General features: G+C 47.1%; 1 protein-coding gene across 40 annotated transcripts in view; it reads right to left on the bottom strand.

The window, feature by feature from the left end:
* Nucleotides 1-14,730, bottom strand: part of ANK2 (ankyrin 2) — a 1,645,279-nt gene that overhangs the window by 365,112 nt on the left and 1,265,437 nt on the right. For all 40 annotated transcript variants that reach the window (XM_069630993.1, XM_069630997.1, XM_069630984.1 and 37 more), the window contains 3 exons: nucleotides 14,632-14,730; nucleotides 9,185-9,283; nucleotides 8,185-8,283 (listed from right to left, as the gene is read on the bottom strand). In XM_069630993.1, coding sequence (XP_069487094.1) covers nucleotides 8,185-8,283; nucleotides 9,185-9,283; nucleotides 14,632-14,730 — 297 coding nt within the window. The remainder of the gene's footprint in view (nucleotides 1-8,184; nucleotides 8,284-9,184; nucleotides 9,284-14,631) is intronic.

Genomic DNA, 14,730 nt, shown 5'->3' with positions numbered 1-14,730 from the left:
CTAATTCTGTTTCTTTGCAAGATGTCCCCCTCTTCCAGTCCCTTTCAGCCATCAGTGCAGAGGGATGCACCTTGGCGCCTTCCTTTTTAATTTGTATCTAGCGGATATGGGAATGGCATTGAACAATCCCACCTCGATCACGCCTTAGCTGGGTACCTCTCCATTAGTGTGGATGGGGTATGCTGACGATATAGCGCCAATGGACCTCACCCCGGCGGGCCTACGGGCCTCCTTGTGTTGCCTGAAGTCCTTCTCGGACTTCAACTCCTTGGTTATTAACATCAATAAGACCAAGGTTATGGTCTTCAGCCCCCGTGACTATAAAATCAAACAAACGGGATGAAACTTGGATGAGAGCCCACTGGAGGTGGTTTGTGAATACAAATATCTTGGTATTCTATTTGATCGTAACTTATCCGGCTCCTCCCACATGGAACATCTCAGACTGAAAGGTGCCCAGGTCAAAGGGCGCTTGAAGAAATTGGCCTCCAAGGGCAGAGGTTATTCTGTGGGCATACTGGCGCAATTCTACTCAGCCAAGCTTCTGCCTATTCTCATGTATGGAGTGGAAAGTTGGGCCACTGCTAACATCACTGCCCTATTTGAAATAGAGGGCGCACTTCTGAAGTGGTTTCGTCTTCCGGAACACACACCCGCTGAAATGATATACCTAGAACTGGGTATGGTTTCATGTGTGGTGAGAGCCCAGCTTTCCAATTTGTATACCCACTGGAAACTGGACAATGCTCCATTTGAAAGCCTAAACCATCTCATTTTTTAAGCTGCGCGAACCAAAGGCCCTTATATGCAGCATAGCAATCTGGCCAGCATCATCCCTGCCTCTGCTAATTGACATTCTGTGGCTTTGGAGGATCCTTTGAAGCTTGGATTCCAACGCTATAAATCTGACATGAGAAAGAAGGTTGTTACATTTCATCGCGAGCTGCAAATCAGTGAACTTCAGATTAAGAATATTTGCATTCGGTTTCTTGAAAACATCCTTTACAGAGAGGGCCCACCTGGCTACCTTCAGCAGTCTGTGGGAAACTCTCTGGTCTGGGATCACCTGACGCTCAAAATGAATGTGGTTAACACCCTTCAAATCACTGGAGCTTGTATCAACATCTGCGAAATCAATGCTTTTGCCGTTTGCGCAGAGGTCTTTGCCTGGAAACAGCCAGACACTTACTGATGAAGTGCGATGCCCTGATCATACTGAGACGAGTGCCCTGAACGCAGCTGGACTCAGTAACGGTTCAGAGGAGGAGGTTCAGAGGAGGAAGAGCTACGGTTTCTTCACTAATCTGTGGAGATGGATAGTTTTGATCTTGAAAGCTCTTGGTATGTCCTGAGGGGAAGGAGCAGGAAGCAAAAGTGGTTGTGTGGGGAGACCACTAACCATTTAACTTGGAGGAGAGATTGGTGCCATGCCTTTGTGGTTTGGTCGCGGGAACTTGAGGGCAGGATTGGGTGGATGCTGTTGGGTTGGGTTTGCCAAGTTGCATTGCAAGAGGGGGAATTGTTACTCGTGTATTTGCTTTACTGTGAGCAGTGGGATGCGGTATGTCCTGAGTTCTAGCTGAGGGGACTTAAGGGAAGGGTGGGGCGATTATAGATGTGCCTTATTTTAATGTTGTGTTAAAAAAAATTGTCCTTGGTACTGTCGAATAACACAATAAAAGATCATTTAAAAAAAGAATGAATAAAATACCAATTACAGGAATGGAAGCGGGAACAGAAATAATGTTAAGAATCAAATGCTCATCACTATCAAACCAAAACTAGCAAACAACTGAAAGACACAACGATACAGGAAAATGTACTTCCAAACAACAGAGTCTCCAGTTCCTTGTAAAAGGCAAAGAAAGAAGGGCTTCAACACAAGGAGACAGCATGAGAATTTCGAATTTGGGGGAAACGCACAGAAAAAGCCTGATTCCAAGAAGAGGTTTTCAGTCAAAGTATGTTGAGGCATGCTGACGTCTTACTTCTGTCTCAATAAAGTTCATTTAGTGGCGAGATTCCTTAGCTACTGAAGCTGCACTGCCTTCAAGGCAATACCAACTTCATGAGCACTCTCCATGCAGAAGACATCCTCCTGAGCAGATAGGTTGAGTGGCATGGGGATACTGGTAAATGGGCATGCTACTACACTCAGCTACCAGACCCCCAGGTGGCTCCATGTATAGACTGAAAAATATAGGCGACAGGATGGACCCTGAAGGCACGTCACATTCCATGGGCAGGGGAAGTCTTTCAATCAATTCATGATTTGCCCAATTAATTTGTGTTTATGTGGCTCCGATTCTTGCCCTTTGTGAATGTGCTCCATCTTTTTTGAGAAAATGAGAGATTTGCATGCACACCGCAGGATTTACGCCAGCGCATCCTTAACTGCACCAAAAACGTTTGGTGAATCAGGACCTGTAGTGGTAAAAGGCCATTTTGTGTGATGATCTTCGGTACGTAAGAGCTGAATAACCCCATTTTGAGAAACAACTTTGCAGGTTTTTCACACCAGATGTGCTGAGCCCCTGCGTTTTTTTTTATTTTGTAGCTTATTTGGAGGCAGATGTGCTTTGAAAGGAGGCCCAGACCACATGACAAAGGTCAGTGGAATCCAGGCTAAAAATAGCATGCCATGTTCTGAACCATTAGAGAGTGGCAACTTCATGATGAATGCGCAGGGGAGTTGCTAGGTCTGGAAAAGACCCGGGGCTAAGCTGATGTCGGAACTGTTGGGACTGGGGGCTAGCTAGTCTTTTGGATGTAGCTCCTGAGATTCTATCTGGGGCTGCAACCAAAAGATCAGGGGCTATAGCCCCCTTAGCCCCCCCCCCTAGCAACGCCTCTGTGAATATGTTTTGAATTTCTCTTTCGAAATCATCTGCCGCCATGATCTGAAGATCTACGCATTTCATAAATGGTATGCTGCAGTCTACTTTCCTCCCCAGCCACTTCTAGACTGTAAAGAGTATCATGCTTTAGCTCCATTTGACCCAGTGCTAGCTTTGATGTCAAGTTTAGGGGTCTGAAACCTACAATCTCTAGATGTTTTGGACTACAACTCCCAAGATCCCAAACCATTGACTATGCGAACTAGAGCGAGATGGAATTTCCTGTCCAAAGTATCTTGAGGCTGCAGAACCTCTCTAGTTGGCTATTAAGTAAAGCTCATTGTACGCATAACTGCTTTGCATGCCCACGAGGCCCATTGGTGTTACAGAGTGGGCTTTGGGAGCCTTTCCTTTTATACTGACTATGATGGCAGAGATTCTGAAGGCGCAGAGCCTCTTCATTTGCATGGTAACGTTACTGGTGATAAAGAAGGAACCCCGGCATTCGCCAGCAGATGCCCCATTGTGAAACATGCTAGGGAAATATTACAAGGTCTGTGCACATTATTGTGGAATCGAATAGTAACTCAAGAATAGTTGGTGCAAAGAGGGGATCGGATCGATCAGGAGCGGTTTTAACTCCTGCGTGTGGGCATGTTCGATACTGCAGCCGAGAGGATTTGTCGTGTAGATTCGATTCTCCGCCCCCCCCCCACAGACCAATTCTTCTCAAGCTGTAATTCTATTCGACAATCATCCAAATGAGACTACTCTATGTTCCTGTGTGCAAAAGCATTAGTGAACAAACTGAGGATACTGACATTGGAACGTTACCAAGTGCAAACAACTGAACTGTCTTCCTTACCGGGACTTTAGGAGGGCTTTCTTCATTCTCATTATGCAATAAGCGTAGTCATGTTCACATTATATAAATATATCAGGAGACAACCATATTTCATTTACCGTCTGCCTGACACAGTCACCCTCGTTTTAATAGGGGTGGGGCATTAAAGAAAGCCCTGATGCTTGTATGCCTCCGTTGAACGCTATAAACACAAGGTGGAGAAGTGGCATGAGGTAGAGGTTACGATCGACTCTGTTGACCTCCTCCGTCTGGTCAGTGCATTTCATGTTATGCCTGCATGAGATTTTCATGGAGGTGTAAAACGAATGGATTTCTATGGAACCTGCGTCGGTTTTGTAGCTCCCCGAAACCAGGCGGATGTCCACAGAAATCCATTCATGAATGCCGCCTGAAAAGCGGAAGTTGTTCAGGAGATGGAGAAGAAAATGGAAGAGTGAAAGCGAGGCTGCCTCGTTTTACTCTTGCCTTGTGGACGTTGAACATAACATGTAAGGAACCCCACAGGCACAGTACATAAGTGCTAGCCTTGCTGGTCCCCAGCATGCCCTATAGATTTCTAACACAATGAGGCAGTAAGTGAGCAAACTAGTAGAGTGTGTGCTGCTTTTTGGGCCATAGACTTTATTTACTAAAGCAGTGTAGATGAAAGAGGCTGAAAGAAGGATTCGGTGCGGAGATGATATCATGGTTAAATTGAATGAAAGACAAAGTCAGTAAATGGTGGGGGTGACAGTCACAATGAGTGATGCCAAGGAACACACCACTAACCCACGCGACATGAACAGGGAAATAACCAGTGTAAGTCATTTAAGGAAATGCTGGAAAGGGGAAAGGTCAATAGGAAACAGTCATCAAATTAACTTACTATGGCTAAAACCCTACACAGAAAAAAGACATTTTACTGAAAACCCAGAGAGAGAGATAGAGGGTGGGAGAGAAGTATAAGGGGTGGGGGGTGGCAGGGGGGAGAGAGCGCGCACAAGAGGGCATCAGTGGTGCTAGTGATTCAAGCACGTGTGCCTTTTCGGATCTTCCAAATTCATGCTTTGAGAAAATTGAAAGCTGTTTTGCCCCAAATGAGTGGTGTTTGAGTCCTTTCTTTCCCTGAGCTCTTTGCTTCGCCGCCTGGGGATTTCCTGTGTGAGAGGGGTCAGCCAGGGGGGGGGGTCAGCCAGCAGTGGGCGGGCGGACAAGGCAATTAGAAGCTACTCGGAGAGAAACATAGCACACGCCAGACTCCCCCGCCCCCTTCGATGCTGTGATTGGTTGGAAATACTAAGTAATACAATTAAAAAGCATTTGATTTGGGAAAGCGCCATTACTAAACACATTCCTGAGCCAAGTTTTCAAAGGCAAAGATAGCCTGGCAGCCAGCGAGGAAACAGACGGAAGGTGGGCAGTGTTAGAAGATAGTGGCGAGGGGGGGTGGGGGGGAGAGACAGCCTAGGCGGCAGCGAGAGAGCGCACGCGCTGCACGTGACAGCTTGTATTAAGGCCAGGCATATCTCGAAGAAGCAAGGTTACACTTTAACCCTATAAAGACTGTACCAACAGGCAGCACGCAACGTATGTACTGACAGAAGACAAAGAAAAAGCACAGGGACACGCAAATTCAGCATGAGAAAACATTGGAGTAGGGTGCCTTAATGGCAAAGGAAGACCACGGATCCTGCAGAGGAAAGGCCTAGAGTTGCAGAGAGACTGTGAAAGAAGGACAAGGAATGGCCATACCATGCTGAGGTGCGCGCCGCTGGGACTTGCTCCGATGGTGCAGCAGCTGAGGCGCGCAAGGAGGCCAAACTCATAGGCGGATGTTGACTAGGCCGCGTGATGCAAATACTAAATGCACTGCTGCAGGGAAATAACTTCCTGGGAGTGACAGCTTTGGTGAGCTCCAAAACCAGCGTTGATGGTTCTTGAAAGAACGCTCACTAATTACAACAGAAGCTGGAGGTCTTTTAGTTTTTGGTGCTGGTGAGAATTCCTGTTCCCTGCCTTAAGGCTCCCCCTGCTTACCACGCCCCATTCCACAGATACCCACACTACTTCAAGTTGAATATAAAGTGAAACAGTCCAACCCTGGCCTCGTGCACCAGTGGCAGTTTCATCATCCACCTTTTGGGAGGAGCAGTAGCTTTGGGGGAGCCTTCCTTGCAGCCAATAACTGGGAGTGTTGGTTGATGGGGAAACAAGTCCCTCTGGCTTGTCTCCCTCCCATTATCTGCAAGAAAATTAATTGGCCGCATCATGACCCCGGCCTACTCCTGGGTTGACATTGACCTGTGCCATGCTCACTCAGCAGTCAGCACTGTGAAATAGCACACTTGACCGTTATGCAATGACCCCTATGCTTTGGGGCACTGATTCTGGTCACAAGAGGGAACTGAGAGAATGCGGCGAGACACATTACTTTTTTGGTGAAGATGAACCCCCAGAGACGGATTTAGGGGTGGTCGGTCTCAAGATGAAACAACGCAACAAACATTGCATGCCTATAGTTACTAAGTTGGCCAGATCCATCCAACGTTGATGTTGTATTTTTCTAAGAGCGAGACTCAGTCGGAGTGTTCCCCACACTTCATCAATAAATCATAGTACGCTCTATTAATATCCGCCGGCTGCAGCCATTCTGCGCTGTCTCGCTCAGTCTGTTCCTGCAGTGCTCGTCAGCGAGTAATGCTAACACAGTCTCTCTCCCCCTATACTAGAGCTTTGGGGGGTTGCTTTGGTGCACGTGTGTCTTAGCTCACAGCATTTGCAGCTAAAGACTTCATGAATCTTTGAACGACAGCCAATTGCCTCCCTTGGGGACGAATCATCCGTCCAAACTCTACGAATGCTTCATGTGGAAAACCAAATTCTCTGCTTAATGAAAGATTCAAGCCACAGGAGGAGAAGATGCCACGCAATGTGTTCCAGGAAGCATCAGAGGGACTTCTGAAAAGGCGGTCCTTACCCAAGGGGTGTTGTGCTGTGCAGAATAAGGGACAGTGTGGAACTGCCACTCAAGGTAAACAGCAGGGTGTGACTACAATGTATACACTTTCAACTGAATGTCAAGTTTGAGCAGGCAACTATCCAGGTCAACGGACAACGAATAAGTGTACAAATGCACTTCCCTTTTTGGAAAACAAATGTTCGGTCTGTACTGTGCAGCCATGGGTGTGTAGCTCAGATGCCAGCCAGATGGCCGCAGGGCCCATTGTAGCGGAGGATAAGACAAGACAAGGAGACCTCCAAGGTGCCAGCAACAGAGGAAGCCAAATGGGCCACATTACGGCCATAAGAACAACAAATGTGGTACAGTTAACAGGCAAGTGGGTGGCAAACACTTGGGGCAGACCAAATTCTGCCACCGCCACTGGATGGGTGGCAAAGGTGAGGACCAGAGATAAGGACCGTAAGCGCACAATGGCCGTTCAAAGCCGAGGTCAGTACAAACAACTGAGCAGGGGAAGCAGTAACTTCTAAAAGGGTGAGTCCCAGAGCAATTCCAGTGATGGATAGAGACAGCCAGGGGTGTTGCTAGGTCTGGAAAAGATCCGGGGCTACGCTAATGTCAGGATTCGGCACGAGCTAGCCTTTGGTTTGTAGCCCTGAGCTTCTATCCGGGGGCACAACCAAAAGACCTGGTGCTATAGCCATCCGCCAACCCCCGACCTCCCCCCAAGTGATGCCTCTGGATGCAGCTCAACTGCTGAACTTGGGCATCATAGCCTGTGGAAGGGATACACATATATTGTAAGCAATACATGCAATAAAAATAAAAAAAAATACTGCCAACAGTCAAAAATACTAGTTACTTCTAAACAATATTCCTCAAAAAACGTACTTAAAAACAAAACAATCCGAGCTGAAATGCTTTTACAGGTACAAACAGCAGAACAGGGCCTATTTTCACAAAATCAAATACCGCGGTTTGCCAAATATTATTTTAAAACGGTACACATCTGAACAATGTTCATTTTAGGCTAGCGACTCAGACATTTTGACAAAATGGGCTGTATAACAGAAACCTTTCACCAGTGCTAGTGCAATTAGCACTAGGGCAAAAAGGGTCTTGTGCAAAAAAAACTATTCTTTCAATGCATGTTTGCATCAGGGCATAGTTGTAGTCCTTTGGTGCAAAAAGACATTGAACCAAATATTTATTGCACTACAGCTATTTTTGCCCTGGTGCTAAAGGCACTTTTTGGCACTAATTGTTTGGCCTATTGATAGTTTGACTGCCGTGGTGCCAAGTTTCTGCAAAATCGCCCAATATTGCAATTTGAGCGACATTCCAAATGGCAAACCCCTCTGCAAACAGCGCACACATTATGGGCATTCAAGAAAAAGATACATTTGAGATTTCAAAACTGGATGCAATAATGTACACACGCGGTAGCGCAAGGGAAGACTAAGGTACACAAAGCGCGCCTGCTCGTGAGAAGCGTGGAAGGCGCCTGCCCTGGGAGGCTTGAGAAGGCAGCGTGTACTCACGGTGGTAGTGGTGGTGACCTCCTCCGTCACGACCTTCAGGGTATCGACCACGGAGATGTAGCCCAGGCGCCTAGCGATCGCTAAAGCAGTGTTGCCATTCTGTAGGGACAGAGGGAGAGGGAGGCGGAGTGAGAGAGAGAGAGAGAGCGAGAGAGAGAGGGGACCGCCGCGCGAGCCAATGAGCTCACCGGCAGCAGCCTTGCAGCATGAGCCAGCATTTCCACCCGCGAGCCAGGCGTTCACCATTCACTCGGAATCGAACTTTATAACTTCTTCAGGCAAGCCCAGGTCCCCATGGCAACACAACACACTTACATCTGTCTCTGCTATTTCTGCGAAAAATGGAAGCCGCTAGTTTTTAACCCTACAGCCGTCGCAGCCTTAACACAAATGTGCCTTGCGGGAAACACACACACTGTCACACACAGGAATGATGCTCCCCAAATGGTGAGAGATGTGCACGCGCTGGGTGCTGATGCAAAGAGCCCTTCACGCGCTGACCAGTCTTTGGCTTAAAGACAGAACGAGCAAAATGAAGTGGCTGGAGAAACAGTTACTCTGACATTTCCTGTTCACATATGCTTTCCACCCCGGCAAAAAGGCCTTCACATACAACTGCTGCGTTCAATCAAAGTGAACACCAGCCCTAAAAACAGGCCGGTTTCCGTTCCAACAATTTCCCCGCCAAAAGTTGCATGGTAATCACACGCCGGAGCACCTACAAGAACTTCGTAAAACCCGCAACATTACAGAGTTGAAACATGGGCGCTCTGCGGTTCTGCAGCAACGCGACCTTAACAGGGCAGCGTCACATTCTCACATCTGAGCGCCAGCTGTTGCGTTCACCACATTCATGGCCTCCAGAGTGAAGCACTACAGAAGGCCATGACTGCGCCCTCTTGGCGAGGAGGGTGTTGGGAGGGAGCATCAGAAAGCTCAGACACGGTGTAACAGAGAGGAAGCGGCTGGGATCTGACCCATGAAGGATAAAGCGACTTACCGCGGTGGTGGCGTTGGGCTTGGCTCCATGCTGGAGGAGGACGTTGATGATGTGCGTGTGGCCTTGCTGCGCGGACTGATGGAGCGGCGTGTAGCCACTCTGGGTGTTGAGGTCACCAATGATGAAACAAAGAGAATGTTAAAGACAATGCATTATTAGCGTGCGCCAAAAAGACCAGCAACGTAGGGGTAACATATGCACGCGTCAATTTTCTAAGTACATTTGGTAGGAAATTTGTCATGATGGAGCCCCTCCTTCATGAGTACTAACAACCGCACACATTTGACCCGAACCGGACTCCAGAGTACTATTAAAATGTTGTCCGGATAAGGAACGGATTGGGATTTGCCAAAGAGGGCCACATTTTTTACTCGTGTCCGGGCCTACTTTTGGTCCTGGTCCGGCCCTGAGAGCACTCAAGTGGGCATCAGCAGAGTAGGGTGTGTGTGGCGTTTTTGTCTTCAGGTGGGATGTGCCTTTCGTAGCTGAGGCCGGTGTCAGGAGATGCATGTGAGTGCAAATAGAGGGGGTGATTGCTGGTGGTTTGTGAGAGGTAGGTTTTAAGCAGTTGCCATGATTTAAGGAATATTGCAGTCAGCTGCAGGTCACGTCAGGAAAAACATTCCCAAATGCGGGTGGCTACTCCTGGGAAGGATCAACCGTTGTGAGTTCTTTCTGCAATGTCTTGGTGGGGTGGGGGCAGAGTTTGGGGGAGCAGGGCTAGTGCACATAAGGACGGGCTTTCCGTCAGGTAAGAGGATTTTTTTTTGTACAGCTTGTTGCGCATGAAGAAAGGAATTTGGAGGGAAGCCTGATTTCCCGGCTACTATGGCCAGACATTGTAAGGGTGAGGATTTGTGACCTCACTTTCTGCCTCCCCTGATCACACTTTCTAGCGAGTTCCATCTTCCCCACATAGAGAAAGTTACAGAGGTCTGAGAGTGGGAGAATGAAGAATTCACTGGACCGCGGGAGGGTCCCTTTTGGAATTTTTGGAGCCCGTACAGTAGATTCACGAGGCAAAAAAGGCTTGCCTCTTTTTCTGATGAAAACAGACAAGTCAAAAGGGGCAAGAGAGGTTTTTCCTGGTGAGGCAATTTCAGGGGTGCACTTGTGGAGACCGCTGATGGCTAGCCATGGAGGAGTAGCTGAACTTTGGTGGCATGTGTTGCTCTTCCACTTAGCATGCACTCTGTTTACCAGTTTAGCAACATCAAGGTTTGGATGTGAACATGGACATTGAAAAGGATTTCAATCTTGTCAATTGCCTTTACTTTAAACAGGATGCAGGAGTGCACTTGCACTGCAGCATAGAAAGGCCATATCCGTGTATTGTCTCAACCAACAGGAACACATGCGCACTGACATTACTGGGGGGCAGAGTCCTTGAAGAATCTGTCTACTAGAGGTTGTCTGTTACATTGGCGCTGATCCAGGACGAGACAAAGCTAGTGGTCTTAAAGTAAGGAGACCACTTAGTTCAGGGCAAATATCCTGAGGCCCATTATGATTTGTAACACGTTTTTATCAAATGCATGTAATGTGTGGTGTCCGGAGGGCGAGGCACTCTTCTCTTTTTTCATGAGAGGCTGCAGGGTTCATTATTTTAGTTGGTGGTGGGGTTAGATCAGAGTTGAAGGGTAGCGATTAAGTGGGTGGTGTTGAATAATGATTTAGTATACCCTTCCAAGAGATGACGAGTGGGACTGCTCCCAACATGAGCTTGGCACCCTGCCTCTGTCCAGCCCCCTTCCCAATGGTGGCTTTAATAGTCTTCAGATGGTGCGTGTTCTAAGACGACCAGTGCAGGACGTACATGGTTTCAGGTGTGGGGGATTTCTTTCATGCACATGTGTTGTTTGTTGTGGTACAGAGATAGCTCAGGCGACACGGTTGCCGGACCAGTTGAGGTGGCTAGGTGTGGGGGCATCTAAGTTTAGAATGTGTCTGCCGATACATCGCCTTGGTGAATGTAGCAAGACAACTAACTAGCAGGTCCACAGAGTTAGATCTGGGACATCTAAGTAGATGCTCCGGAGGAGTCCAGAATTATCTGTGAGAAGGGATTGTTGAATGACTGAAAATGGTGCGGTGGGCAGGTTATCGCTATACAGTGCTGGAAAAAGAAACACAGAAGTGCAGGTCCTCACTATCCCAGAGTATCTGCTTACTCATGAGAAGTGCTGGTACTCCTCCATTAAAAGTATGGGCTTCCTCCTGAGAATTGCTGGGCATTATCTTTCAAATAAAAGAAGTGCAGGTACTTAGGGCCGGCAAGTACCTTCCCATTTGAAGCACTGCCTGTATAGGATGCCTGTGATGATATAGGGGGAGGACAGATGTTTCAAAAAGTTCTTGCTCAATTGTGTTGAGGAATGCTGGTAGATTCAGCCATATGTTTTATTGCGTTACATGATGGCCGTCCACTAGATACGCATGTGTTGTTATCCCAGTGGAAGCTCTCATCAGCGAACCACAGAGAGTCTGTTCCGTGGCCCGATGCTCCATGGAAGTAGGTGCAGTTACGTATGTCTGGTAGGTTGCAGTTGAACCAGTGGATTGCGTATTTGTCTCACAAGGACACCCAAAGAGCATCAGTTAATGTGAAGGTGAAGGAGGTTGTGTCTGTGCCTGACAGTGTTTTGTGTTTCTTGCCGACTGCACGCTGGTGGATAGATGTTGCCATGCACCATGCAGGTGGCACATAAAGGCTGTTACATGTTCAGAGGTGTGTTCAACTCTGACACTGGATGGCTGCAAACTGGTCAGGGTTTCGGGATGTCCAAAACGAAAATGCATGGTACAAATGATCATACAACGGCAGTAAATTCATCTCGGGGTGATTCATTTTCGATATCCTGAAATTCTGACTGGTTTGCGGCCCTCATCGACTGGACAGACCTGGCTTTCTCTGTGTCATGGACGGCTGGTGGAGCAATGGCTCCATTACAAGATGCTATTGATGATGTGCAAGCGGTGTATCCGCCTCCACTCCGGGTCTGGGCATACAGCATTTACACCACTTGATAAGGCGCCTAGTTCCGAGGCTGCGGAGGAAGGAACATTCCCTTTCAAATACTGGGATCCAGATTCCCAGTCCACAGGAAATTCTGGAAGATCTAATATGCACAGCATTTCCACAACTTGTGTACAACGGACTGTTGCAATTTCCCATGGTTTATAGTCATTCCATCGACAGCCAAAGCATCTAATGCCATACCATCTAAAAAAAAGCATCTTAAAAAAAGCATCTAATGCATTTTTTTTTAATTCTTTTTTTAATGGGGTGGAGTCCCCTCTCCTACCCCTGTTTCTTAACTTTAAAACCCATTTTTATTAAACTAAACCCTTACCATCTAAAAAAATGCATTAGATGCTTTTTTTTAGATGGTTTGGCTGTCAATGCTTTGGTTGTCGATGCAATGACCGGATATTCCCAGGCAATGATTCCAAAATACTACTTCTGCCTTTGGGCTGCAGATTACCTTCCTGTGGGAAGCTTGGGGAGGGGCATAGCCCTGCATCTTCTACCTCCCATTCCACTTGGGCCTTTAGCGAAATCCCGCATCTGATGTTTGATCTGTGGTTTGGTATGATATGATAGGTTATTTATAACGCGCTTAATACCCGGAAGTTTCTAAGTGCGGACCCAGGGATCAAACCTGTGTTGCTCTGTGTCATTTTGCTTCCAAGGCGAGCACGTTGCCGATGAGCTATGCTCCCGAGATGGTGCACCAACCATCCCTCGGTTTGCATAACACTAATTAAAATGTTTTCCAATCATTGAAGCCCAATCCCGCCATATCTAGCTGTATTAGTTATCTGGCCAATAATGCGCTGCCAATGCACCCTTAAGTGTGGTAGAGAAGTAAAGCTTCCCAGTGCCGCGATGAGCTGAGAGAATGGGGCCGGACAGGGCTCTCTGCAAAGGGCAGGTATGGGTGATTAAATATACATCTGATCAGTGGATCCTACCATGAGGTTGGTGAGGGGGGCTAGCTCAGGGGCAACACATTTGTCTTGGAAGCAAGACAAGGCAGTGCAACACAGGCTTGAATCCCGAGGCCACGCTTAAAAAAATATCTTTGGTATTAAGCGCATTATGAGAGAATAATTATAACAGTGTCTAGCAGCACACCCATGTGAAACATTTGGTTTACCTCAAAAATGCTCCATTGAGCTGGTTCAGTTGATGCACCTTGGCACCTTAACTAGTCAACTAGTAAACAAGGGTTGTGTGTTTATGCCTTAAATTACAACACACTCGCAGAATGAGGATTTCTCCGCTTATCATGCTAATGCTTAGTGGGGTACATTGTATGGAATTGGGATCAATGAGGGAGATTTACCTTCGCGAAACATGATTCTATTCCTTACAGACTATGGGTACACTAAAAACAATATACATTTAAAAAACATAAAACTACCATAAGCAATTTACAGTGAGAAAAGGCTAAGAGAGTCTGTAATGTAATGCAATGTCAGTGGTCTTGTATAGCGGGGATTGGGAAATTACTGCACAGCATATTTGGTTGAAGGAGAATTTGTCGCAATTTTTGGGATGAATTTTGCTGCACATATGTGTGGGGAGTGGGTTTAGGCAGATAATGAATGTAGGGGGGTTAAGAGTGTCCCCCCGCATATATATATGCGGCAAAATCAACCTAAAAAGAAAAAAAAATTTGATGAATTCTCATTCGACCAAATGTTTTCAATTAAATCACCCTAAACCATATAGTGCCCTTCTGCCACTATTGGTGGCTTTGTTGCACTTAATTCTGTAGGAAAAGGGGGGACAGCAGGAGAGGCAAATATGAAGCGCGTGGTATTGATGGGTGCAGGTCAGAAGGCCCCCGTTCCTGAGGGCCAATCTGCTATGGGTTGGGTGGAGAAACCTGGGCGTATGTCATCCATAGATAGTAGCCCACGATCCCATAGACTACAGTGCCTTGGGTCTGGATAGCTCCTGATGTGGGAGAGCGCGACAGGGCTAAAGAGGAGAGCTTAGTCGTGGCTCAGTTAGTGTTGATGTGCTAATGGCTAGTCCTGTGGTGGCCTTCTGTAGGGGATTATGTGTGTAGTGTACGGTGCTAGGAAATCTCAGAGGGGAGTCGGCTAATCGGGGGAGTAGGTGGAGCAGGCCTTACAAGGCAAAACAATCTTCAAACCAGCACTCCCACCACTGGCCATTTGCAGACAGGTCCCATTTCTTTGGCATAATTCAATGAACATAAACAAAACATGGCTGGTTTTGCACGATTGCTTGTTTCTCAAAACAGCTTAATTCCCAGTTGGTGGTCTACAAGATGCCTCAGATTTGTTTGACACTGGGTGAAACAAAAGGTTTTAGCATACCTGAGAGGTTTTTTTTATTGGAAAAATCCTGCCCAAACAAACTGCACTTATTCCTGGGGCAGATGCAAAACTAAGGCAAAGCCCTTCCTTACCTTGGTTTTGGCATTGACATTGGCTTTCTGCTTCAGAAGAAAGTTCACCATCTTCCCATTGCCGTAGTGGCAGGCCACAATCAAAGGTGTGTAGCCCAG

Source organism: Ambystoma mexicanum, chromosome 6q (genome assembly GCF_040938575.1).
Source record: "Ambystoma mexicanum isolate Mex_15411 chromosome 6q, UKY_AmexF1_1, whole genome shotgun sequence".
NCBI lineage: Eukaryota > Metazoa > Chordata > Amphibia > Caudata > Ambystomatidae > Ambystoma > Ambystoma mexicanum.
This window is presented reverse-complemented; position numbering and strand designations above follow the sequence as displayed.